At 44.3% G+C, this 24,562-nt stretch overlaps 1 protein-coding gene across 1 annotated transcript in view; it reads right to left on the bottom strand.

Annotated features, from left to right (window-relative positions):
- The window catches only part of rasgrf2b (Ras protein-specific guanine nucleotide-releasing factor 2b), a gene marked incomplete at both ends in the record, with an annotated part of 308,695 nt that overhangs the window by 115,603 nt on the left and 168,530 nt on the right, over positions 1-24,562 (bottom strand). The window contains 2 exons of the mRNA XM_084439496.1: positions 15,794-15,873; positions 16,021-16,137. Coding sequence (XP_084295622.1) covers positions 15,794-15,873; positions 16,021-16,137 — 197 coding nt within the window. The remainder of the gene's footprint in view (positions 1-15,793; positions 15,874-16,020; positions 16,138-24,562) is intronic.

The raw sequence follows: 24,562 nt of genomic DNA, 5'->3' as shown, positions 1-24,562 counted from the left end.
TACTCCAACATCATCTCTAAATAACAGTAACAATCCCAGAACCCTGTTTAAAGTGATCAATTGTATTATTTCCCCGCCTCCTACTGTGCACTTTGAACCTTCCCCAGAAAAATGCAAAGAATTTCTTCACTTCTTCATGACTAAAATTTAAAACATCAGACTCCAGATTACATCAACCCGATTTGATAATGTAGTGTTACTTAGAATTCTAGATTCACCTAACATCCCAGTTCCTCTTAGTCAGTTTGAGTCCACTACCTTAAGAACTCTCAAAAAAGTAATCGCCGCTATGAAATCTACATGTTGTCAGTTAGACACTATCCCCACACTCTTCTTAAAGTATGTAATTGAAACAGTGGGTCCCTCCATCCTTTCCATTATAAAGAATTCTAGTCTCTAGTATTGTCCAATCTTCCTTTAAGCATGCTTTAGTTCAGCCCCTTATAAAGAAACCCAGTTTAGACCTCCATCTTTTTACTAGCTACAGACCCATTTCTAAGTTATCATTTTTATCTAAGGTTGTAGAAAAACGTATCTGCTCCCAGCTCACTTGAGTAACAATAGTTTATTTGACAAATTTCAGACTGGCTTTAGAGCCCTCCACAGTACAGAGACTGCTCTGATTAAGGTCACTAACGACCTACTTACAACTATGGATGCCAGTGATTCCTCAATTCTGGTCCTCCTAGATCTAAGTGCAGCGTTCGACACGGTGGACCACTCCATACTGTTGAACTAATTAGAATCATGGATAGGTCTTAGTGGCTCTGCCCTTCAACTATTGCGCTCTTACCTCACTGATAGAACCCTTTCTGTTGTTAGGTGATGCCTCCTCTCCCTATCCCACATATGGGGTCCCACAAGAGTCTATCCTTGGCCCCCTGTTATTCTCCATCTATATGCTTCCCCTAGGTCATATCATACATAAGCATAACATCCAATTCCACTGTTATGCTGATGGCACACAGCTTTATGTCCCAATCAATACCTCTAACCCCAACTGTCTAGCTTCCCTTAAGGCCTGCCTAGCTGATATTTACTGTTGGATGTCCCTCAACTTTCTTCAACCCAATACAGACAAATCAGAGATACTTCTGTTCGGTACCCCCAGTTCTAGATTGCACCTACAAAATAGTCTTGGCTCTCTATCAGCTAATGTGAAACCGGTCGCAAAAAAACAGAGTGTGATGTTTGACTGTTTTGATGCACAAGTAAGGAGGGTTATTCAGTCATGTTTTCTGCACCTGAGAAACCTTTCAAAAATAAGATAAATTCTATCTAGTCAAGATCTGAATAGAGTTGTAAATGCCTAGGCAAGACTACTGCAATGCCTTTTACTCAGGTCTTAACCAGAGCTCCTTACACCGCCTACAGTTAGTTCAAAATGCCGCTGCTAGGCTTATTACTGGCACAAGGAGATTTGAACACATCATCCCGGTTTTAGCCACACTCCACTGGTTACCAGTTCAATTTAGAATTGATTATAAGATTCTATTATTAACTTTTAAAGCTCTTCACAGCCTGGCACCAAGCTATCTCACAGAGCTCCTAGTCCCATATGTGCCAAGCCATAACTTGAAGTCTTCTGACCTGGCCTTACCCGTGGTACCCAAGTCTAGGCTGGTAACAAAGGGCGATCAGGCTTTTGCTGTCCAAGCTTCAAGACTCTGGAATCACTTACCAGCCAACCTCAAACTAGACAGCTCAGTTAACACTTTTAAATCCCTTTTAAAACCCCATTTCTATAAAATAGCTTTTTGCGCTTTGTAATTACTCTATGCTTGGTGCTTCTGTTTGTTCTCCTTTATCGATGTCTGTTGATCATTTTTTATTGTTTGATAATCTGTATGCTGTTTTTAGTATGTTTACTGGATTTATTCTGTAAAAACACCTTGTAACTATGTTAAGAAAGGCGCTATACAAATAAAGTTGTTGTTATTATTATTATTATAATTGAAGCTCAACCTAACCAATGCCAGCGGTGAGCTGAACATTACATTATAGTCATTTAGCTGACGCTTTTTATTCAAAGCGACTTACAATAATTGCATTTAACGTAGGAAAAGCCAATGTGCTACTTCTTGCCAGAACTCACAAGTGCATCTCCTTTCTAAAACAAGTGATTAAGAGAATAATCTAGTGCTGAAGGCAAAGTGCAAGAATAGAAAACGAAAAATACAATAGATGCTTAAGAGGGACAATGGTGGTAGTACTTCTTGAAGCAGCTGCCTCACACGGGTGAGCTCTTCCCTCCAACCACAGTCTCCTGCTCCACAACAGACACCTCCTCACGGAGACCCACTTCCTGGTTCCAGCCCTGGGAGAACGTGAAAGGAGTGTGAAACGGAAGGAGAACCAACAACTTCCTACAACCACAGGCTAGGGTTCAGTTAAACAGGCTCAACCCGCTGGCACCAACTGATATGGGGGACGGGCATTCTGGAGATTGTGCTCGGCAAGGGAGCTGACATCATCATGCAGCCTGGTGGAGGTGCACCATGAGACAGAGATGACATCACCACACATCCTGATGATGGCGCGCCCGAAGACGGAGATGACTTCACCATGCGGCCTGGAGTTAACGCGCCTGGGGATGGAGATGACATCACCACGCAGCTGGGAGGCAGCATGCCAGGGGCAGGAGATGACATCGCCACAGAGCCTGACCGAGCCGAAAGATGATTTTAAAGCAGATAAATACCCTGCTTGACACTGGAAAACAGATTCTCATCTCTGGGCCCCTCCCTACATACCGAAGGTGGTCCAGACCGTTCTGGCTTCACACCTGGCTACAGGACTACTGCGCTTCCCTAGGAGTCCCCTTCATCTCCAACTTCGACCTGTTCTGGGAGGGGCCTAGCCTATTGAAACGTGATGGTCTCCACCCAAACCGGCTGGGGGCCAGGGTACTCTCCGAGAACATGGCTTCTTCCCTCAGGCGTTGACATCCTGTTGAAAATTCTACCCATCCATCTCCCCTAGGTCCCAATCCTATTGACTCAGTGCACACAAATAGATCTAGTGGTATTTTCGACAAAGTTACTAACTCCGATCTGACGGTTTTTAATGATTCTAGTGTTTCTAGTGGTAGGCCTAAAAGCACGATTAGACAATGCCTCTCTTTTTTTAAAGAATCTACAGAGCCAGCCACAGAACAAATGGAGTGTCCACAGACAATGGAGCTGTGCCTCTAGCCAGCTCGAGCCAGTCCTTGTATCCAGAGAATATATCAATGCCAATTCTTAATGTCAGGTCCCTTGCTGGGAAGACGTTTCTCATAAATGTTCTTATATGCGAACATAAACTTGAATGCATGTTTCTGACTGAAACTTGGTTGGATACAAATGGATCAGCAGCCCTGATTGAAGCCTCCCCCCCTCCCAACTACAGTTCCTCTCAGTCTACCAGAACTGGGAACAAGGGGGGAGGAACAGCCACCATAGCAACTGATGCTCTGAGCTGCAGGAGCATTTCCTTGATGATTTTATCTAATTTGAATATCATGCCGTAGTTTTAAAGTGCCACTCCCAAGTTCTAGCAGTAACTGTCTATAGATCACCCAAGAAATGCCCTACCTTTTTAGCAGATTTTTCAGAACTCCTGTCTATGATCCACACAAACTATAATATCAGATTATGACACTGAGGATTTTAATCTGCATGTAGACAATGAAAAGGTCAGGGATTTCATTAACCTCTTGAATTCCATGGACTTTAGTCAACATGTTACTGGACCCACTCACAACCGAGGCCACACCTTTGACCTTGTGATCACAAAGGGTCTTAACTTGTATCTTCTATCAGTGACCTTAACATCTCTGACCATTTCTGTATTTTTTTTAACAATATTGCTACCCAAAGCTGTAATTGGCACTCAATGCTTTGTCAAGAAGCGCTATCTTAACTCTGTAGCAGCTGATCATTTTAAAATAATGATGAATGCAAATAGTGTAACAACCCCTGAGGTGGGGCCTTCACATGTTAATGATTTAGTGACCGTCTTAAATGATAAACCCTTGCCTCTGTAGCACAGATAAAACTGAAAAAGGTTGTATCGAAGCAACAAGCTCCATGGAGGAATGAGGAGATAAATGAACTTAAGAGAACATGTAGGACAGCTGAGCGCACATGAAGGAAGACCAAGCTGCAGGACCACCGTGATATTCTCAAAGAACACCTTTACTCTTTTAACAAGGCCATAAGAAATGCTAGAAGAGAACAATTCTCAAAATTGATGTCTAGAAATGAAAACAATTCCAGGGTGCTTATCTCAATGATTGACAACCTCTTAAATCCCCCCCACCTCCCATACACCTATCAACATGTCCTTTACCTCAAAGTGTTTGGAATTTGTAGCGCATTGTGTTGCCTCTGGGTATGAAATGCGCTATACAAATAAAGCTTTGATTGATTGATTGATTGATTGATTGATTGTAGCATTTTTTACATTTTTTGATAACATATTTTATTTGCTTTTTTTGACAGACAGTATACAAACAATCACAATGGACAGATAAACAACAGACAACAAACAGCAATACAAATATATTTACAATACAACAAAAGACAAAATAGACAAACATTCACAGACCGTACACAACCGCGAACTACAAAGGGAATTGGTTGATTCTGTAAGGCCGGCACTGAGCACCCGACCGGCGCCACTGGTCAGGTGCCCAGCCCCACCCCACCAGAACCAGAGAGAGAGATACAGCGAAGATAACCATTTCATGTTTACAATTCGTAGACACCATGTTTTTTTTTATATAGCCTTATTATTCTAGGAGTGACAAAATCCCTCTCAATTGGCCCTTGTGGCCACTATCCACATCTTGTAGGAAGTCCTTTAACCAACTGTCTATACTAAAACAGTTTAATTTCCTCACCTTCCAGTTAATAAGTATTGTTCGTTTCACTGAGAGGAAGGCAAGGCCAACCAGGTGTTGTAGTTCTTTGGAAGACACACCATCTATCCTAAAACCTAGCAGACACCATTGGGCACAATTGGAAACCTACATCTAGTAATGAATACAGATAATCAAGGTGAAATGTTTTGCTTAATGACCCTCTTTCTCCACGGAGCGGGGTTATGAACTTGTTTACACTGATTGACACAGATATGCTGAAGCCATCTACCTGCCTCCTAGATCCTACTCCACCAAGTTCAACTTCAATACTATTTTTCACTCTGTTTCCGTGGACACGCAAGCTATTGAAAATTGTTCCATCAGTACAGGTGTTTTTCCATCAGCACTTAAAACTGCCCTGGTAAAGCCCATTCTGAGGAAAAACAACTTGGACTCTTCAGTCCTCAGCAACTTTAAACCAATCCAACCTTCCTTTTTTAAGTAAAATTCTAGAAAAAAATTGTATTCAAACAGCTAAATGACTTCCTAGCTGCAAATTCGCCTGCATCAAAGCACAGAGACAGCGCTGGTCAAGGTTGTCAACGACCTCAGAATCAACGCTGACTTGAAAAAGCTCTCTGTCCTTGTCCTCCTGGACCTGAGTGCAGCGTTTGACACGGTAGATCATAATATTCTTGTTAGAAGACTTGAGAACTGGGTTGTGAAGAAGGTGAAAGAGAGCAATGAACGTAAAACAAAGAATGCAAGGCATTATTTTGGCTACTTTCTTAGGTGATACAGGTTAGAATTGAAGAACAAGTCAAACTAGTGCTGCGAGCAGCAGTGAGCGGGCCCTCGCACCCCACGCGGGTCGGGGTGTGGCGCCGTTAAAGGGTGTGCTATTTCGGTGTCCAGTACTGACAGAAACTTCCTGTCACCAGTAGGTGGTGCTCTAAGCGTGACTCAATACCAAAGCATAGATGTGTTCAGGACAGTACCTTGATGAAGCGTGAGAAATGTTGTGTAAATCGGACAAAGTATGTAGGAGTTATGAGGACTTCCTGTAAGCAGTAGGTGGCGCTGTAGGTATGACGCAATACTGACCTACAGATGTGTTCAAGATGCGACCTTCATCAAGCATGAGCAATTTGGAGTAAATCGGATAATGTATGTAGGAGTTATGAGTACTTCCTGTTTCACCAGTAGGTGGCGCTGTAAGTGTAACTCAATACCGACGCATAGATGTGTTCAGAAGGTGACCTTCATGAAGCGTCAGCAATTTGGTGCAAATCGGATGATGTATGCAGGAGTTATGAGGACTTCCTGTTTCACCAATAGGTGGCGCTATAAGTATGACGCAATACTGACACATAGATGTGTTCAGGACAGAACCGTCATGAAGCGTGAGATAAATCGGACAAATCGGATAATGTATGGAGGAGTTATGAGGACTTCCTGTTTCACCAATAGGTGGCGCTATAAGTATGACGCAATACTGACACATAGATGTGTTCAGGACAGAACCGTCATGAAGCGTGAGATATATCGGACAAATCGGATAATGTATGGTGGAGTTATGAGGACTTCCTGTTTTACCAATAGGTGGCGCTATAAGTATGACGCAATACTGACACATAGATGTGTTCAGGACAGAACCTTCATGAAGCGTGAGATATATCGGACGAATTGGATAATGTATGGAGGAGTTATGAGGACTTCCTGTTTCACCAATAGGTGGCGCTATAAGTATGATGCAATACTGACACATAGATGTGTTCAGGACAGAACAGTCATGAAGCGTGAGATATATCGGACAAATCGGATAATGTATGGAGGAGTTATGAGGACTTCCTGTTTCACCAATAGGTGGCGCTATAAGTATGACGCAATACTGACACATAGATGTGTTCAGGACAGAACCTTCATGACGCGTGAGATATATCGGACGAATTGGATAATGTATGTAGGAGTTATGAGGACTTCCTGTTTCACCAATAGGTGGCGCTATAAGTATGAATCAATACTGAAACACAGATGTGTACAGGACAGAACCGTCATGAAGCGTGAGATATATGGGACAAATTGGATAATGTATGTAGGAGTTATGAGGACTTCCTGTTTCACCAATAGGTGGCGCTATAAGTATGACGCAATACTGACACATAGATGTGTTCAGGACAGAACCTTCATGAAGCGTGAGATATATCGGACGAATTGGATAATGTATGTAGGAGTTATGAGGACTTCCTGTTTCACCAATAGGTGGCGCTATAAGTATGATGCAATACTGAAACATAGATGTGTACAGGACAGAACCGTCATGAAGCGTGAGATATATCGGACAAATTGGATAATGTATGTAGGAGTTATGAGGACTTCCTGTTTCACCAATAGGTGGCGCTATAAGTATGACGCAATACTGACACATAGATGTGTTCAGGACAGAACCTTCATGAAGCGTGAGATATATCGGACTAATTGGATAATGTATGTAGGAGTTATGAGGACTTCCTGTTTCACCAATAGGTGGCGCTATAAGTATGATCCAATACTGAAATATAGATGTGTTCAGGACAGAACCGTCATGAAGCGTGAGATATATGGGACAAATTGGATAATGTATGTAGGAGTTATGAGGACTTCCTGTTTCACCAATAGGTGGCGCTATAAGTATGATGCAATACTGACACATAGATGTGTTCAGGACAGAACCGTCATGAAGCGTGAGATATATCGGACAAATTGGATAATGTATGTAGGAGTTATGAGGACTTCCTGTTTCACCAATAGGTGGCGCTATAAGTATGAATCAATACTGAAACACAGATGTGTACAGGACAGAACCGTCATGAAGCGTGAGATATATCGGACAAATTGGATAATGTATGTAGGAGTTATGAGGACTTCCTGTTTCACCAATAGGTGGCGCTATAAGTATGACGCAATACTGACACATAGATGTGTTCAGGACAGAACCTTCATGAAGCGTGAGATATATCGGAGAAATTGGATAATGTATGGAGGAGTTATGAGGACTTCCTGTTTCACCAATAGGTGGCGCTATAAGTATGACGCAATACTGACACATAGATGTGTTCAGGACAGAACCGTCATGAAGCGTGAGATATATCGGACAAATTGGATAATGTATGGAGGAGTTATGAGGACTTCCTGTTTCACCAATAGGTGGCGCTATAAGTATGACGCAATACTGACACATAGATGTGTTCAGGACAGAACCGTCATGAAGCGTGAGATATATCGGACAAATTGGATAATGTATGTAGGAGTTATGAGGACTTCGTGTTTTATGGCGAAATGTCAAACTTTGGCGGGGCGCCACGGCAAGGGTGTTTGGTGAAAACTCAATTTTTTTGATAAGGTCTTAAGATGAAGCTGACCCGATATGAAGTTGATCGGATGAAATCTGTAGGAGGAGTTCGTCGAAGTACGAGGCATGGAAATGGTCAAAACAAGGACAAAATGGCACATTAAAAGCAAAATGGCGGCCTTCCTGTTGCATGTTGGGTATAGCTCCAAGAGACATTTTAGTGCGTCTCGATGAACTACATATGCCCTCCGAATTTCGTTCGCCTACATCAAACTGAAAGGTGGGGCTCGCCATTTTAGATTTTCCAGGGGGCGCTCTTGAGCCGTTTTGCCACACCCAGTTCCGTCACCCATGAATTATCAAATTTTTCACCGGGACTGACGTATCTGCAAAGTTTCATCCGTTTTCATCAATGTTCAGGCCGCCTAAAAGGCATTTGTTTGGAGTAAAGAAGGAGAAGGAGAAGGAGAAGAAGGAGAAGAATAATAATCCTTCGAGTTTCAATAGGGCCTCGCACCGCCAGTGCTCAGGCCCTAATTACAAGTTACACACTGGTACAGTAGGTGGCGGTATGGACATTAAAGTTGTTTGCGATCCACCATTAAACCCTAATATATACAGATGTGGGAACATAAGAATGTAACTTGACCCGCGGTATTCTAACAGGCGCTTTACGGCATTCCGCACCACCGCTCGCCTGCCCATAGGGGCGCAGTAATACCACTCATTGACCCATTGCTGTAGCTCATCTCGCACATTAGATGAGCCTACCGTTCTCAAACTCCTTGTTCTCTGTCTGGTTGTAATTTAATTATTCCGAACAAAGCCTATCTATTTATAGTTTCTATCTCTGTAACTGTCGCCGGGTCTATATCTGTTAACTGTCGGGACAAGTAGAAGTTTAATACATTAGGCTGAGTGTTCTCATACGGAACATGGCATCAGGACGAGTAAGATGGCTAACGGAGATGACCAGAGATGTGTTTGAAATGGTTCACTCACTCCCTCCCTATTACCATGGATGTATTGAGTGTGACTCATAGTGAACTACATGGGGAATGATTTAACAGTTTTGGGACACTACATGGAATATAACTGCGTAAGATATTCATGACTCAAACAAGCAGATGCGCCGATCACTGATGGCAGCAGGTTGAAATATCAGGTAGTATTCAGGTTCCATGTTTAGTTGAATGACAAATCCCATATAAATGGTTGGAATTCTAATGATGTGCAAGTGTGATTTTGTTAACTTTAGTGCTGTCTGCTAATACTGTAGCAGCCTGTGAAGCTGCACGATAAGACTGTGATAGCAAGTTAGCTCACGACAGCAGCTTCCATAATATTAACGGTAGCTGTCGGTGGCTAAAAAGCACATAGCTAACTTTACAACGATGATTCCTGTAGCTATTTTGATTTTGATGCTATTAGTTCAACTTCTGTTTCTCGGGCAGGAACGGAGACAAACTCGCATTAGCAGCAAAGCAGCTAGAGGAATGATCTTAACATTAGCTAACTGCTTTAGCTACTGCTAGCTACCGTCTTCTTCACTTCTCCTTCGGTAAAACATGACACCGTTGTGTTGTGGTATTGTGGAGGGCTTAGGCAGAAGCAGGAAGAGAAACCACTTTTGCCCCATATAAGTAAAATAATGGTCTCATAAGCATTTTTCGATTGTAAACTTGTGTTCACTTGTTTTAGTTTGCAAACATATGCAATTTTCTTAGCATTCCCAGCTTTGTATGTAGTTTTAATGTGAAAGATACATCTTGAATGCAGTCAAGACAAATTATTTTGCCTCATAACTTTTGTCAAACCCCCTGGTTCCAGTCAATTGGATTATAGGCTATAGGCTACTTTCGTTTACAATGACGTAACCTTATGAACACAAATAGCTTAACCTATAGGCCTACATAAAAACAATAGCTTAAAACCATGTTTATTTACAATGTATTTTCTTTCATTGATAGCATGCCAATAGGGTGAGGAAAACGACGCGCGGTCTCTTTAGCCCTGAGACCATCAGGCAGGCAGCTCAGGAGGTTGAAGGCTTTATATATTATTATGATATTATGTCTAATAATACATTCGTTGAAAGTACACAGGCTGATCAACTATACGGAATTGGACCGAGGAGTGTTCTCATATGAAACTAGGCTGCACACGCCCGCCCGCGACAAGAGCTGAGCTTTCCCCGCTGCGCGCAGGACGCGTGCGTCCCCCGCTCCGAGCGAGAACGCAGGCGGAATGTCGCTCCCCGTCTGAAACGGCCTTGACTCCTGGAATCCCAAGGTCTTTCATATTGAAATTCTCTTGATGGTCTGGGGATGCGAGACGTGTTAAGGGAGTGCATCAGTCGTGAGCCTTGACAGTAGGCTACCAGCCTGCGCTGCGCTCAGAACAAAGTTGGATGAATGGATGGACTTTTTGGAATCCTGAAAAATGTTTATTGCGCTCTAAAATCATGAAAGCATAAATGTAAAAATGCAGCAACAGAAGTAGTCTAGATGAGATGGTGGTTTAAATGAATGGCAACACATAAATTGAGACATAAATTGAGACTGGTGATAATGCTGATAATCTACAGTAGGGCCTACCTCTGGCTGAGTTACAGCCATTCATCTCTTACACATGGGCCTATACAATACTTGCACAATCTACTTTGGACCGTTAAATCCATCCATCTATCAATCAAACTAGCGAATTCAATGGCCGGTCATGGCAAAGCACCCGCTAACGCAGGCTACCCCCCTCCCCACGATCCAGGGCTAGGAAACCGGTTCATCCAGTTTATTTGAATATAAAATAATTTGGGGGGGGGGGGGTTACAATAGTCTAGTCCAGGTTCGCTGGCGAGTGACGAGCTAGTCAGATGGCGCATGCATGTGTGGACATTGTAGGCCTGTTCTCTAAAACCTAAAGAATAAAAGTAGGCTACGTTCAACATTTATTGGAGTGGTCCAGTTGGATAGGCTAGTCTAATCTAAATAAATTGAGGATGCCACAGACAGACAGGGAGGAAATCTATTCGTTTCATTGTTTGTGCTCTGTATGCCAAGATAGTTAATGTTCGGATATAAATGGCAGTATAGCGGGAAAAAACCCTATCAAAGGCAAAGATTAGAAGGGATTTGAAGATGTAATTGGTCATTTTAAATGGGCCTACTTTATCTTTTGATGCCTATTTGAACGGACTGCATCGATCAATACAATGACTCTCCATGTTTTTCAGTTTTACCCTTTTCATCAATAAAACATCATTTTTACAACCTGTCTCATTGATTGGGAAGGCATTTAGAGCTGCCGGTCTATTAGCCTACTCGGACTCAGAGGATGACATAACTGTTTATTAAGAAACAATTGCAGGCTGGGCTATATAAAGAAATACCACAATGCATGTAGTCTAGATATATTACATTATGGTTAGGCTATAGCCTACACTTTATGGTAGACTGCCCTCTCGCTCGCTAAGCAGGCTACATTGTGGCTGTTTTGTTCATCGCAGAAGCCTATAGCCTAGGCTACACATTAAAAAAAAAAAAAAAATTATATAGACCTAGAAGGAATCAGAATATGTGGAAATTTAATTTTAGCCTATTTTAATACAATTCAAATTCTGCTTAGAGGGAATTATTTTCAACGGACATTATGACCTGAGCATAATTAATAATTATCTAAGTTAATATAGGCCTATGAGAACGCAACGCTTTTTACGGTAGGCTAGGCCTATGCGTCTTGTGATTGTACTGTAGCCTAGGCTACAACTTAAGGCTTATTTGGCCCTATTGAATTCATTTAAGCCTACTAGGCTACTCATTATTATCGAATTATCTAGTTGATATATGAATAAAACAATAAGCCGTTTTAATGGCTATGGGCTACTAGTTGTAGCTATACACGAGTTGATGCGCTCTGCTCTTACGCACGGTTGAGGCGGCAGCTCAAATACACTTCGCACATATCCTCTGCTATAGCCTCTCACAGACAGCTAGGTGCACTTCATGCATTGGTAGACAGTTCTGTTCTTGCTGCAGCTTGTCTTCACCATGCAGGTATTTTGGTGGGGGTATTCTTCTGTGGACACTGTGAGGGGCGCCGCCGGTGGCTTGGACACCAGAGCGCGCAGCTCTTCAGCCAACTGGAGATGTCGCGTCTGGGGAGGCTCTGCGTCTCTCCACCAGTCCCCAGCGAGTCCAAGCTCCCCCAATGAATAATACTTATTTATAATAGCCTACGTAGCGCGAAACTGTGCATATAATAGGCTGTAGCCAGCGCGAAACTGCGCATTCCCTATAGCCGTTCATGGAACGTCTGGCGGCCGGTATAAATAAATAAAAACATACACGATATTTTCTTATTTGAATGATCTTGAATATATATATATTCAAGATCATTCAAATAAGAAAATATTGTGTATATTGTGCATGTGAACGCACTCACTGTCAAACCTGCCGCTATCTATGCACAAGATAGTTAATGTCCGGATATGATTGGCAATGAGTGATCTTTACTCATGGCGACTATGTCAATTTTGTATGGATCCACAAGTCGATCAAGCTTATTTTTTCTTTGTATCGTGCTGAACCCATATAGCCTACTGCGCTCAGACTTGGCTACATTATGCCCCGTCTTCAAATTTACTTCCGGGGTTTACGAGTAGCCTACCAGTTGAATGCGTTCCAGAAACAAAACGCAAAACCCCCACGTTCACCATATCTTTACTAACAAATATATTTACAATACTGTTATTTTGCGCATTTGACCAAACAGCCACCACGTCTTGACCCGACGTCAGTTACCGAGATAGATAGGCTACTGTAGGCCTAGATATAGGTGTTCGTAATAATTAAATTACATCCAGATGGAGAAAACGTGTTTGAGAACAAGGTATAGCACCTTTCATACAGATAAATTCAGCTCAAAGTGCTTTACAACAGAGCATTTAAATTAAAGAATGTGAAACTTAATGATGCTTCATTCGTAGACTATAGGAGAAAAACACTGAGCCCAGCCTGCTAAATCTACTCAAAGACGCCACCTGGCAGTGGTGCATCACTAAAACGAAATAACACCCGTCTGAAATCCCACGAGATTTCCAACGGGATTTCCCTGCCAAATACCGCGAGGTGAAATGCTGCAGCATGTGACATTTCTAACTTCCCACATCTGTAACATATTATAACCTAGCTAAAAGATGCATAGCCTGAATAAACTCATGTCCACAGAATTTTTTCTCTCCACCAAAGTGGAGGGGAGAACATGAGGCAGGGAATCCCTTCTAGTACAAGACTGTCAAACCTGCCGCTCTGCAAGCTCTGTATGCACAAGATAGTTAATGTCCAGATATAATTGGCAATAATGAGTGATCTTTACTCATGGCGATTTTGTCAATTTTGTATGGATCCACACTTCCGATCAAACTTATTTTTTCTTCATATCGTGATGAAGCCATATTCCGCTCAGCTACACTAGCTGATGCCCCGTCTTCAAATTTACTTCCGATAATGCGCATTATCGGGGCATCACATCCCAATTGAATGTGTTCCAGAAACAAAACACAAAACCCTCACTTTCGCCCAATGTTTGTAGTTCTAGGCAAGTTAGCTATTGTTAGCCATTGTTAGCAATACTGTTATTTTGCGCATTTGACTTAACAGACACCACGTCTTGACCCAACGTCAGTTACTGAGATAGATACTGTAGATAGATATGTTCGTAATAATTAAATTACATTCAGATGGAGAAAAAATGTGTTTGAGAACAAGGTAATAATAATGAAACATTATTTGTATAGCACCTTTCATACAGATAAATTCAGCTCAAAGTGCTTTACAACGGAGCATTTAAATTAAAGAATGTGAAATTTAATGATGCAATGAACAGGCTTGTCTTCATTCGCAGACTATAGGAGAAATACACTGTGAGCCCAGCCTGCTAAATCTGCTCAAAGACGCCACTGGCAGTGGTGCATCACTAAAATGAAATAACACCCGTCTGAAATGCCACAAGATTTCCAACAAGATTTCCCTGTCAAATACCGTGATGGTGAAATACCGCGGGATGGATCATTTCTAACTACCCCCAACTGTAATAAGCTCCGCCCAAACGACACACTCTGCAAACTTAATTGCCTCATACAGGCGCGTTTTTGTAACTTTTCAAAAATGTGCCAAGATAGTCCTGTATGTATCAGTCCCTAGATTGCGTGTACCGAGTTTCATGCAGATCGGTCAAAGCTCCTAGTTTTCCAAGGTGTCCTAGATTTTAAGCGCTTTTCAAAAAAAATCTAAATGGTGGAAAATCTACATAACCCAAAGTTATGGGTTCTTGTTCCTGTTCAAATTTCACGAATTAGAACGGTTCCTATAGCGCCACCACCTGGCCAATCGATGCAATATTTATTGGAGACCTGTTTACCAGGGTGGGTGATGTGTGTGAGAAATTTGAAAACTTTTGGCCGATTGGAACAGCCATTTCTGTTCAAAATGTCAGAAATCGATGCAATATTTCTTGGAGACGTGTTTACCAGGGTGGGTGATGTGTGTGACAAATTTGAAAATGTTTGACCAATCGGAACAGCCATTTCTGTTCAAAATGTCATAATAATAATAATAACAATAATAATAATAGGGAATCCTATCAGAAACAATAAGTATTCACAGCTTGGCTGTTTGCTTTGGGTCGTTGTCCTGCTGGAAGGTAAACCTTCGCCCCAGTCTGAGGTCCAGAGCATTCTGGAGCAGGTTTTCAGTGGCGTAATAAATGCGATTTATGTTTGAATTCTAACTTTCGATCTCCGTGTTTCTCTATATTGGATTGTGCGTGCGTCATTAACCTCTTGGACATTGGCTCCAAACTTCTTCCATTTACGAATGATGGAGACCACTGTGCTTGACCTTCAATGCTGCTGATTTTTTTGTATCCTTCCCCAGATCTGTGCCTCGATACAATCCTGTTGGTCCTGAGATCTACAGACAATTCCCTTGACTTCATGGCCTGGTTTGTGCTCTGACATGCACTGCCAATTGAGAGACCTTATATAGACAGGTGTGTGCCAAATCATGTCCAATCAATTGAATTAACCAGTTGGATTCCAATCAAGTTGTTGAAACATCTCAAGGATGATCAGTGGAAACAGGATGCACCTGAGCTCAAATTTTGTGTGCCATAGCAAAGGGAGTGAATATTTATGCACGTGATATTTTCGATTTTTAAATTTTTAATACATTTGCCAAAAATTCTAAAATAAACTTTTCACGTCATTATAGGGAATTGTGTGTAGAAGTTTTAGATTTTTTTTTTTAATCCATTTTGGAATAAGGCTGTACATAACAATAACCAAATGTGAAAAAAGTGAAGGAATGTCAATACTTTCCAGATGCACTTTTAAATCTGTTCTCCCTGTGTTTACATGATTTATGTGTTTATCCATCTCTTTTTACTTAAGGCACTGTTACCTTGATTTGTATGAATGGTGCTATATAAATAAAATGACATTGACATCACACTGACCTGCTTGTGTGTGTGTGTGTGTGTGTGTGTGTGTGTGTGTGTGTGTGTGTGTGTGTGTGTGGAGGGGGGGTGGTTGGGGGGGGGGGGGTGAATGAGCAGCTTACCCAGTACTAGCGTTGGCCAGTTGGCGATGCGAGCCTTCAGTCCCTGGTGGAATATCTCATGAAGGAACATGATGGTCTCACTGAGAAAGGAAGATACAAAACATCACATGTGTGTGTATGTGTGTGAGGGTGTGTGTGTGTATGTGTGTGCAGTGTGTGAGGGTGTGTGTGTGTGAAAGGGTCTGCGCGTGTGTGAGGGTGTGTGTGTGTGTGTGTGCAAGTATGACCTGTTGAGGAATACAGTGCTGACATCATCGTGGCTGATGGGGGGCTTCTTAGAGCTGGCTGCCATACGTAGCGGTCGCAGGAAAAAGTTGACCAGGATGGACAGCTGGTGGACGTACCTAAGACCAGACCAGGACCAGGGTTAGACTAAGACCATACCAGGACCAAGGTTAGACCAGGACCATACCAGGACCAAGGTTAGACCAGGATCAGACCAAGACCAGATCAAGACCAGAACAAGAGGCAGAAAAAGACCAAGGTGTCTAGGAGTCTGTCTAGCTGGCTAGGTGTCTACAATAGATCTAGTCTAAAGTAAGTGTCTAGGTGTCTGTCTAAGTGTGTAGTTGTCTAAAGTAAGTGTCTAAGTGTCTAGTTATCTGTCTAGGCATCTAGATGTCTAAGGTAAGTATCTAGCTGTCTGACTAGGTGTCTAGATGTCTAAAGTAAGTGTCTAGGTGTCTGTCTATAGCCCCCCGCAGACCGCATCCGCCACGATGTCGTACGACGGCGCACGGCGCTGTGTCCAGCTAGCCCCGCACACAGGCTGCGACATTCGACGCATTCTAGTGCACTTAAAAAAATAAAAATAAATCCCAGTTGATCAGACAATGACAAATGTCCAACAACCTCGCAATGGGTAAGTTAATTTTATAATTTCTTCAATAAAATAATGGTGATAGTAGCTAAGCTATTGTGATTGTAAAATCACTAAGTGATTTTGTATCTTTTAGAAACAATTACTTTGATGCTGTATTAGTCACATAACCGTTTTTGTGTCTGTTTCAGTAGGCAACATTGTGGCAAAACATTGTAGCTAGCCTATCTGGCACTCGCAATATTGTGCTAACGTTAGCCTAGATAACATAGTTAACGGACCTTATGTATGTATGTTATTGTAACATAACGTAGTTAACAGACGTTAGTACAGGTATGTTGTGTTATGCACCAACCGCAGTGTTTGAGTGTGTTTTCAAGCAGGCAACATTTTATGGCAAAACATTGTATCTGGCACTCATAACGTAGCTAGTGCTACATAGTTAACAGACGTTAGTAGGCTAATATGTAGCCTAACGTTTGGCTATGCATCAACCGCAGTGTTTGAGTGTCTGTTTTCAAGTAAGAAAAACATTGTAGCTAACAAGAACATCTGGTGTATACATTAGTAATATGCACCAACCGCAGTTGCTGTGTTTGTTTTCAAGTTGGCAACAGTAAGAACATAGTTAACAAATGTTAGTAGGCAAAAATATCTGGCTCTTCTCACCAGCCTATACCATCAGGCAGTCCTCCTCACCAGTCTATACCACCTGGCAGTCCTCCTCACCAGCCTATACCACCTGGCAGTCCTCCTTCAGCCTATACCACCTGGCTCTCCTCACAAGCCTATACCACCTGGCAGTCCCCCTCACCAGCCTATTCATGGGTTTCAAATGTAGTCCTAGACCTGCCATATTGGGGACCAACACAGGTGTTTCAATTTATCTGATTGGCTCTACTGCATAGAATCCTATGCAGTAGAACTAAATAATTCATTTGAAACACCTGTGTTGGGTCCCCAACATGGCAGGTCTAGGACTACATTTGAAACCCATTAATACTATCTGGCTCTTCTCACCAGCCTATACCATCAGGCAGTCCTCCTCACCAGCCTATACCACCTGGCAGTCCTCCTCACCAGCCTATACCACCTGGCAGTCCTCCTCACCAGCCTATACCACCTGGCAGTCCTCCTCACCAGCCAATACCACCAGGCAGTGGAGACACGCATAGCTGGGTGTTTGGCTGACATCTCTGAGTGGATGACGACACATCACCTCAAGCTCAATCTGGACAAGACTGAGCTGCTGTTCCTCCCGGGGAAGGGTTGCCCGCACCGGGACCTGGCCATCACCATTGAAGACACAGTGGTGACCCCGACTCGGACTGCGAGGAATCTGGGTGTGACCCTAGATAACCAACTGTCGTCTTCCGCACATGTCACACGCTCCTGCAGATTCATGCTCTACAACATCAGGAGGATTCGCCCTTTCCTCACTGATGAAACGGTGCAGGTACTCATCCAGGCCCTGGTCATCTCCCGCCTTGACTACTGCAACTCCCTCCTCGCTGGGGCCCCGGCGTCAGCCATTAAACCTCTGGAACTTGTCCAGAAAGCTGCTGCTCGCCTGGTGTTCAACCACCCCAAGTTCTCCCACACAACTTCCCTCCTCCATTCCCTACACTGGCTCCCTGTAGCGGCTCGCATCCAGTTTAAAACTCTGGCGCTAACCTACAGGGCAATGAAAGGAACAGCCCCCTCCTACCTCCAGGCCATGGTCAAACCCTACACCCCCTCCCGACCGCTACGCTCTGCTACCTCGGGGCGACTGGTTGCCCGGTCACTCCGAGGCCCCTGCGGTCGATCGACACGGTCATGGCTCTTCTCTGTCCTGGCCCCGCAGTGGTGGAATGAACTGCCCACTGATGTCAGGACAGAAGAGTCGCTGCCCATCTTTCGTCGCAGGCTCAAAACTCATCTCTTCAAGAAGTACTACAACAATCTTCCCTCCTAAGCACGTATTGTATTTTATTGTATTGTATTGTATTGCACTGTACTTTAGATTGCTATTCTTGAACTTTGCCTTCAGCACTAGATTATGCTCTTAGTCACTTGTTTTAGAGAGAAGATGCACTTGTGAGTTCTGGCAAGTAGTAGTACATTGGCTTTTCCTACGTTAAATGCAATTATTGTTAGTCGCTTTGGATAAAAGTGTCTGCTAAATGATTGTAATGTAATGTAAATGTAATGCAGTCCTCACCAGCCTATACCACCTGGCACCTCTGTGACAAGCTGACTGCTTTCTTCAGCTCCCCAGAGGGCAGTCTGTACTGGGGGATGGAAGGGTGTAACCAAACCAATCCCCCCTCACCCCTCCCTCACCACTACACACACACACACACACTCTCTCTCTCTCTCTCACACACACACACACCACCACCAACACAACCAGCAGTAGTAGTATTATTAAACAATAAATTCATTATATAAATCCATGCACTCATGCCATTTTTTATTCAAAATGAACATGACTACTATGGAAGGAATATTGATTTAGCAGTTTAGTTTTTTGGTCATAGTTCAACCCCAGGATTATTTATTATAGCTATGAACATAACACACCCATGTTATTTAATTGCACTGACTATGTCATGGACACAAACAGTCATGGGATGGGATAAGTAGGGAATGGATGGGATAAGTAGATGAGGATGATACTGATAGATTACAGATAGTAATGTAAATTGTCCGTTTGGGAACCTTTACGTCTAGTGGAGTACCTAGGACTGAACTGAGGAACTGGTTTGTACTGACACTGTAAGGACAAGCGATTACAAGAATTCCAATGTACCTGTAGGCTACTCATACTTATTTTACACATAGCAAATATTATAATAGTTATAATGTTATTTTATTCTGTACAGTAGGCACCACTAGAGGGCAGTCTGGTATAGCCTACCATATAGACACAGCCTGCACATGGGCCATATTTAATCTATAAACCTGTGTGCACCGTTTTGTTACGGTTCCCACTTTAACCCAATCAGCAGAGTGATTCAATCCACCACCTGATCTGTTTCAATAAACGTTTTGCTAACGTTAGCTACATTTTGTCGGGGCTGAACGCAGACCTGGTGACTGGTGCTGTTTCTACAAGCACTATCTCCATACGATGAATGTAGGCGAAGATGATCGTGGCTAAAGATACTTTTCAAACTTGTCACCAGTTATCACCAGTTCAACTAGCTAACACTAGCTAATTTTACTCTATCAAGTTATCATGGTCAAGACTCAAGACTGCCCAGCATAGTGAGTACTTTACCTGATAATCCCACGATTTCACCAATCTCTCGCCAGCACCGGTCTCTTATGTTGTCTTTTGTAATGTTTGGACATGGGGTCATATAGCATTGGATATTTCTGCACCTCGGCAATTATTTTCTCCTCTATTGTAATACAGCTGGGTAGACTAAAATAACTTAATAAAATAGATGTAGGCTAGCCTACATTTTAGCAAAACAATAGGCCTAAACGACACAACAAGGACATGGAAGAGATGGGAATAAAAATGTTTAACTTTTAATGATTAGCTTACTTTTACATATATTTAATAGACAGGCATTGCAGGAAATCACATGCATTAATCCAAGTTGGATTGCCACATGTGTCGGCAGCCGCATTCCAAAAAATAGAGCCGAGTCGAAATCAACCCGGGGCGACATTGTCGGCAGCTGTCGCCAGCTGTCGGCACGCCGCCGGTGTGCGGGCTTCCATAGGAAACAATGGGAGCTATTAATTTGGAACGTCGTTTTGTGTCGTGGCGGTGGCGGATGCGGTCTGCGGGGGGCTTATGTGTCTAGGAGTCTGTCTAGAAGTCTGTCTAGGAGTCTGTCTAGGTCTCTAGGTGTCTGTCTAGGTGTCTTGGGGATAAGCCAACTGCATTCTGCCTGGCGCACGCCCACAGAAGGGCAAGTTGCGCTTTCCTACTCATGCATATGCATTCATGGGAGGGTCGAGGGAAAGGAGGGTGTGAACGCACACAAAGCGGGGAGGAGATGCGCAAGGAGAGACTGATTAACATACAGTCGTATGTATGAAAACCTGCGGGGTAAAGCGCTGTTGTCTGTTTTGTGGTGAACTGTCTCCTTCTTTGAAAAGCAGGTGTAATCCGCCAGCCACCAGGTTTTATGAACTGCATACATGGAGGAACAATAATTATTCAATATTTTGGATAATCCGATATTCGTGCACTGATACACTGATATTTAAGAGGTCGCATAGCCTACGAACCGAATTGGTCTCAGATAGATTTAATAGGTCCCGATGTATTAAGGCCTGAAATTATTCAAATGCAGTAAATTACAATTATATTGTGGACTGAAGCAGTCACAATGTAGACATTCACTGATTACAATTGGCACAATTCAGGGCTACAAAGTTTTGTAATTAAACAATTGGCTTTAGAAAATGAAAAGCCTACAATGCACTTGCAAATAAGATACACAAAGTCGATGCGATCAAGTTACACCATCAACAGCAATGACCAGCCTAAAGATCATCTACCACATCAGTCCTCATAATTTAATTTAACTTAGTTGCACAGAGGTTGCCTAATTATGGACAAAGCAAGACTGTGTACTGTCACTATATTTTCCCCGTGCACATTACGGTTTGAGGGCGGTGACATGTGCTGATTGTGCACTGAGGCGCAGGCTTTGTACATCCAACGCAAACTGAAGATGCACCACGCTCACTTTCTGCGGACTGCCCAAGGCACTATTCACCTCCCTTGTTCTCTGTAAAACGCATTGTGTTGTCTCTGGGTATGAAATGCGCTATACAAATAAAGCTTTGATTGATTGATTGATTGAGGAGCAGAGCGGTCTTAATAAAAGTGATGCAACACCAGCAACACCGTCTCTATTTCTAGGAGGTTGATGTGGCGCCGTTCCCCGACGGCCCACAAATCACCGACGGCCTGTGACAGACATGTACCACCCCAGCCGTTTAGAGACGCATCTGTGAAAATGGTGACATGAGCAGACACTCTGCCTATTGGAACGCTGTGCACTATTACGCGCAGGTCCCTCCGATAGTTGAGGTCCACTCCCAACGATCCCGGTTTTCGGACAAGGCGCTGTCTGTGTCTCACAGGATCTAGACGAAGCCGTGCGAACCAACTCTGGGTACGCCTCATGTGTAACAGGCCCAGGGACACCACCACATGGACAATAAGTGAGACCGGCTGGTGTCACATCTGCTACAGAAGCAGGAAAAGACACCTTAGCTCGAACTTGTGGGCATTCAGAGCCGGGGAGACGGTAGTCATGTCTGCTCTTACAGCAGGAAAAGACTCCTCACAGTTTTTCGATGGGACCGTACGACCTACGGAGGGTCGTACTAATGCTCATCTTCTCCAGACTGGACTATTGTAATGCCCTCTATGCCGGGGTCACCGACAAGACCATGGTTGGTGACAGGCACTAAGATGAGGGAACACATTTCTCCTGTCCTCTCCTCCCTTCACTGGCTCCCAGTGAAGCGCAGAGTGAAATTCAAGATCCTCACGTATGTCTTCAAAGCCCTCAATGGTCTTGCCCCAGCTTACATCAAAGATCTCCTGGACCAACCTACCAGCTTCAGGCCTGGTCGCCGGCTCAGATCTGACAACCAGATGACCCTGAAGGTCCCACGGTCAAAACTTGTCACAAAGGGAGACCGTGCATTCTCAGTGATGGCAACTGGGCTATGGAACAAGCTTCCTCTGAAGATCAAGTCCGCCACCACCCTGGACTCTTTGAGAGCAATCTTAAAACTCACCTCTTTGTCGCAGACAATCTATAATTTATGTCCTTGTCTTGTATCTTAAATGTAGTTTCATTTTGTGTCTCTCCAGTCCTTTGTTTTTGTTTGTCTCTTTTTGTACCCAGGCTGCGCCCCGGGCTGATGTAACAGTTGGTTGGGGGGCGCATTATAAATAAAAATAACATAACATAACATAACCGGAGCCCAGATAGGGACGGTCCAGTCGTACTCACTAACGGGTGAGTTAGTAGCGTCTCGGCAAGCTCTACAGTTGTCACGTCTGGTATCTTGGCAGGAAGACAACACGGCTCTATACATGCTCACCACAGCTTTCTGATGGGACCGGAGCCCAGATAGGGACGGTCCCATCTTACTCACTAATGGCCCAGTGTGTGCCGTACCGGCAAGCTCCGCGATCGTCACGTCCGCTACATTAGCAGGAAAAGACTGCGGTTCGAGCCGGACCTACCAAGATGTTATCACCTCTCCCCATGTAACGGAGCTACTACCTGACCCCGTCACATGCTAAAGAACTGAGGCACAACATGAGATGCGGACTGTACGTTCCTACCAACAGGCACAGGATGATCAAAATAACATTTTACTGTGATTTTATTGTAACCCAACCCGGAAACATGCACACCATCGCTCTCACAAGAGAGTGGTGGGAAAGGCAGAACACAGTCACGCATCCCCTCGCACCGTCATTAGGTGCATTTCTTCTTACCCCAAGCCAGAGGAGGAGCGGCCGGTGTGCCCGCAGGAGCCAAGCCGGGCCGGATACTCTGGGCTGGATGGGTAGAGTGAGGCAGAAGTGGAAACTCCGTGCTCACAGTCCCAGCGGCCGGCGCTGGAGCCAGGCGACAGACCGCAGCGGGGCGGGAGCCCATAGCAGGTTGCTTTGAGTGCTTGCGCTGTTGATAACGCCTGCTCTCAGTCGAGACAGCAGCGGTCGAGGCACGTGGATGTGCTTACACACTGTGCTTCCCCGAAGCGGCCATCACTCCTCCCAGGCAGGAGGCAGAGATCTTCACCAACTGAGCAACGGCTCCTGCAGCCACAGACATATCCGCTCTCCAATCCGCTTCCACAGCGGAGGGGAGCTGCTCCTTGCCTAGCTGGCCAATGTAGATGGCTAGCATAGCGAAGGAAGATGAAGCAACGCCAGTGCGTAGCTCTTGTCCGCCAAGGACAGGGTCGTCTTGTCCTTGGGGTCAGGCTTCAATGGCTTTCTGGCAGAACCCCAAGCAGCAGAGGAGCCAGGCAGGAGCACCACAGCGATGTCTGGTTCCAGCGTAGGGGAGCCACCTGTCATGACGTCATCCAAGCCGGCCACCCTTGTAGGTTAAGCGAAGGGCCGTAGCGGAGCTCTCAGTGCAGCCGGCTGAGCCCATCCCTCCTCCATGAATGAGGGGCAGGTGTGGAAGGAAGCCCGTAGCAGACGGAGCTCCAGCCCCGTAGTCGTAGGAGCTTTCGGGATGGGGATGTCAAGGTGATGCTCTCTCTCTCTCTCCAGCAGCCCCCTGGAAGAAGAGCCACCCGCCTCCGATGTTTCTGAGGAAGAATACTCGCCATCCTCAGGGCCCTCCTCATCATCAGACGGCGGGAGGGCCAACATCGAAGCCAGCTGTTGCAGGGGCACGTCGACATCACCCACGTCCGAGGCGCTCTGTGTGAGAACGGGATCTTCGGTCTCCTGCAGCGGCGCTCGGAGGATCCTCTCCAGGGGATCGAGGAGAGCGTAGACCTGGCAGTCGGGAGATGGAACCAGGCCCGACTTGGCGTGCTGCTGCCCCATACAGCGGAAGCAGAGGGGATGTCCCACGTTGCTGTAATGAGCGCTGCAATTGCAGAATCTATCTGGAGGATTAATCAGCGCTGGCCGGGGGTCCCCGGGGGAGGCAGCTGGCTCCTCGGAGAGTTGCTGGGAAGTCATCTTAGGGTCTTCTCTTTTCCAGTTGTCTGAGCTGAAAATTTCAAAGGAGCAGTTGTGCGGGCGAAGCCCACTTATACAGTGGTGCACCGGACCTGGTTGGACACAGGTGCGCTTATGTTTTTTTTTCTTCAGTCAATTGTAGCTAGCTAGGTTTCACTAGCCAATAGGAACTAGCCCTGTGAGCAGAGCTCTACGAAATGAAACGTTAGTACATCTGCCCCTTGGTGTCTAGATGTCTGTCTAGGTGACTAGGTGTGTGTCTAGG

Source organism: Borostomias antarcticus (genome assembly GCF_949987555.1).
Source record: "Borostomias antarcticus genome assembly, chromosome: 6".
In the NCBI taxonomy this organism is placed as follows: domain Eukaryota; kingdom Metazoa; phylum Chordata; class Actinopteri; order Stomiiformes; family Stomiidae; genus Borostomias; species Borostomias antarcticus.
This window is presented reverse-complemented; position numbering and strand designations above follow the sequence as displayed.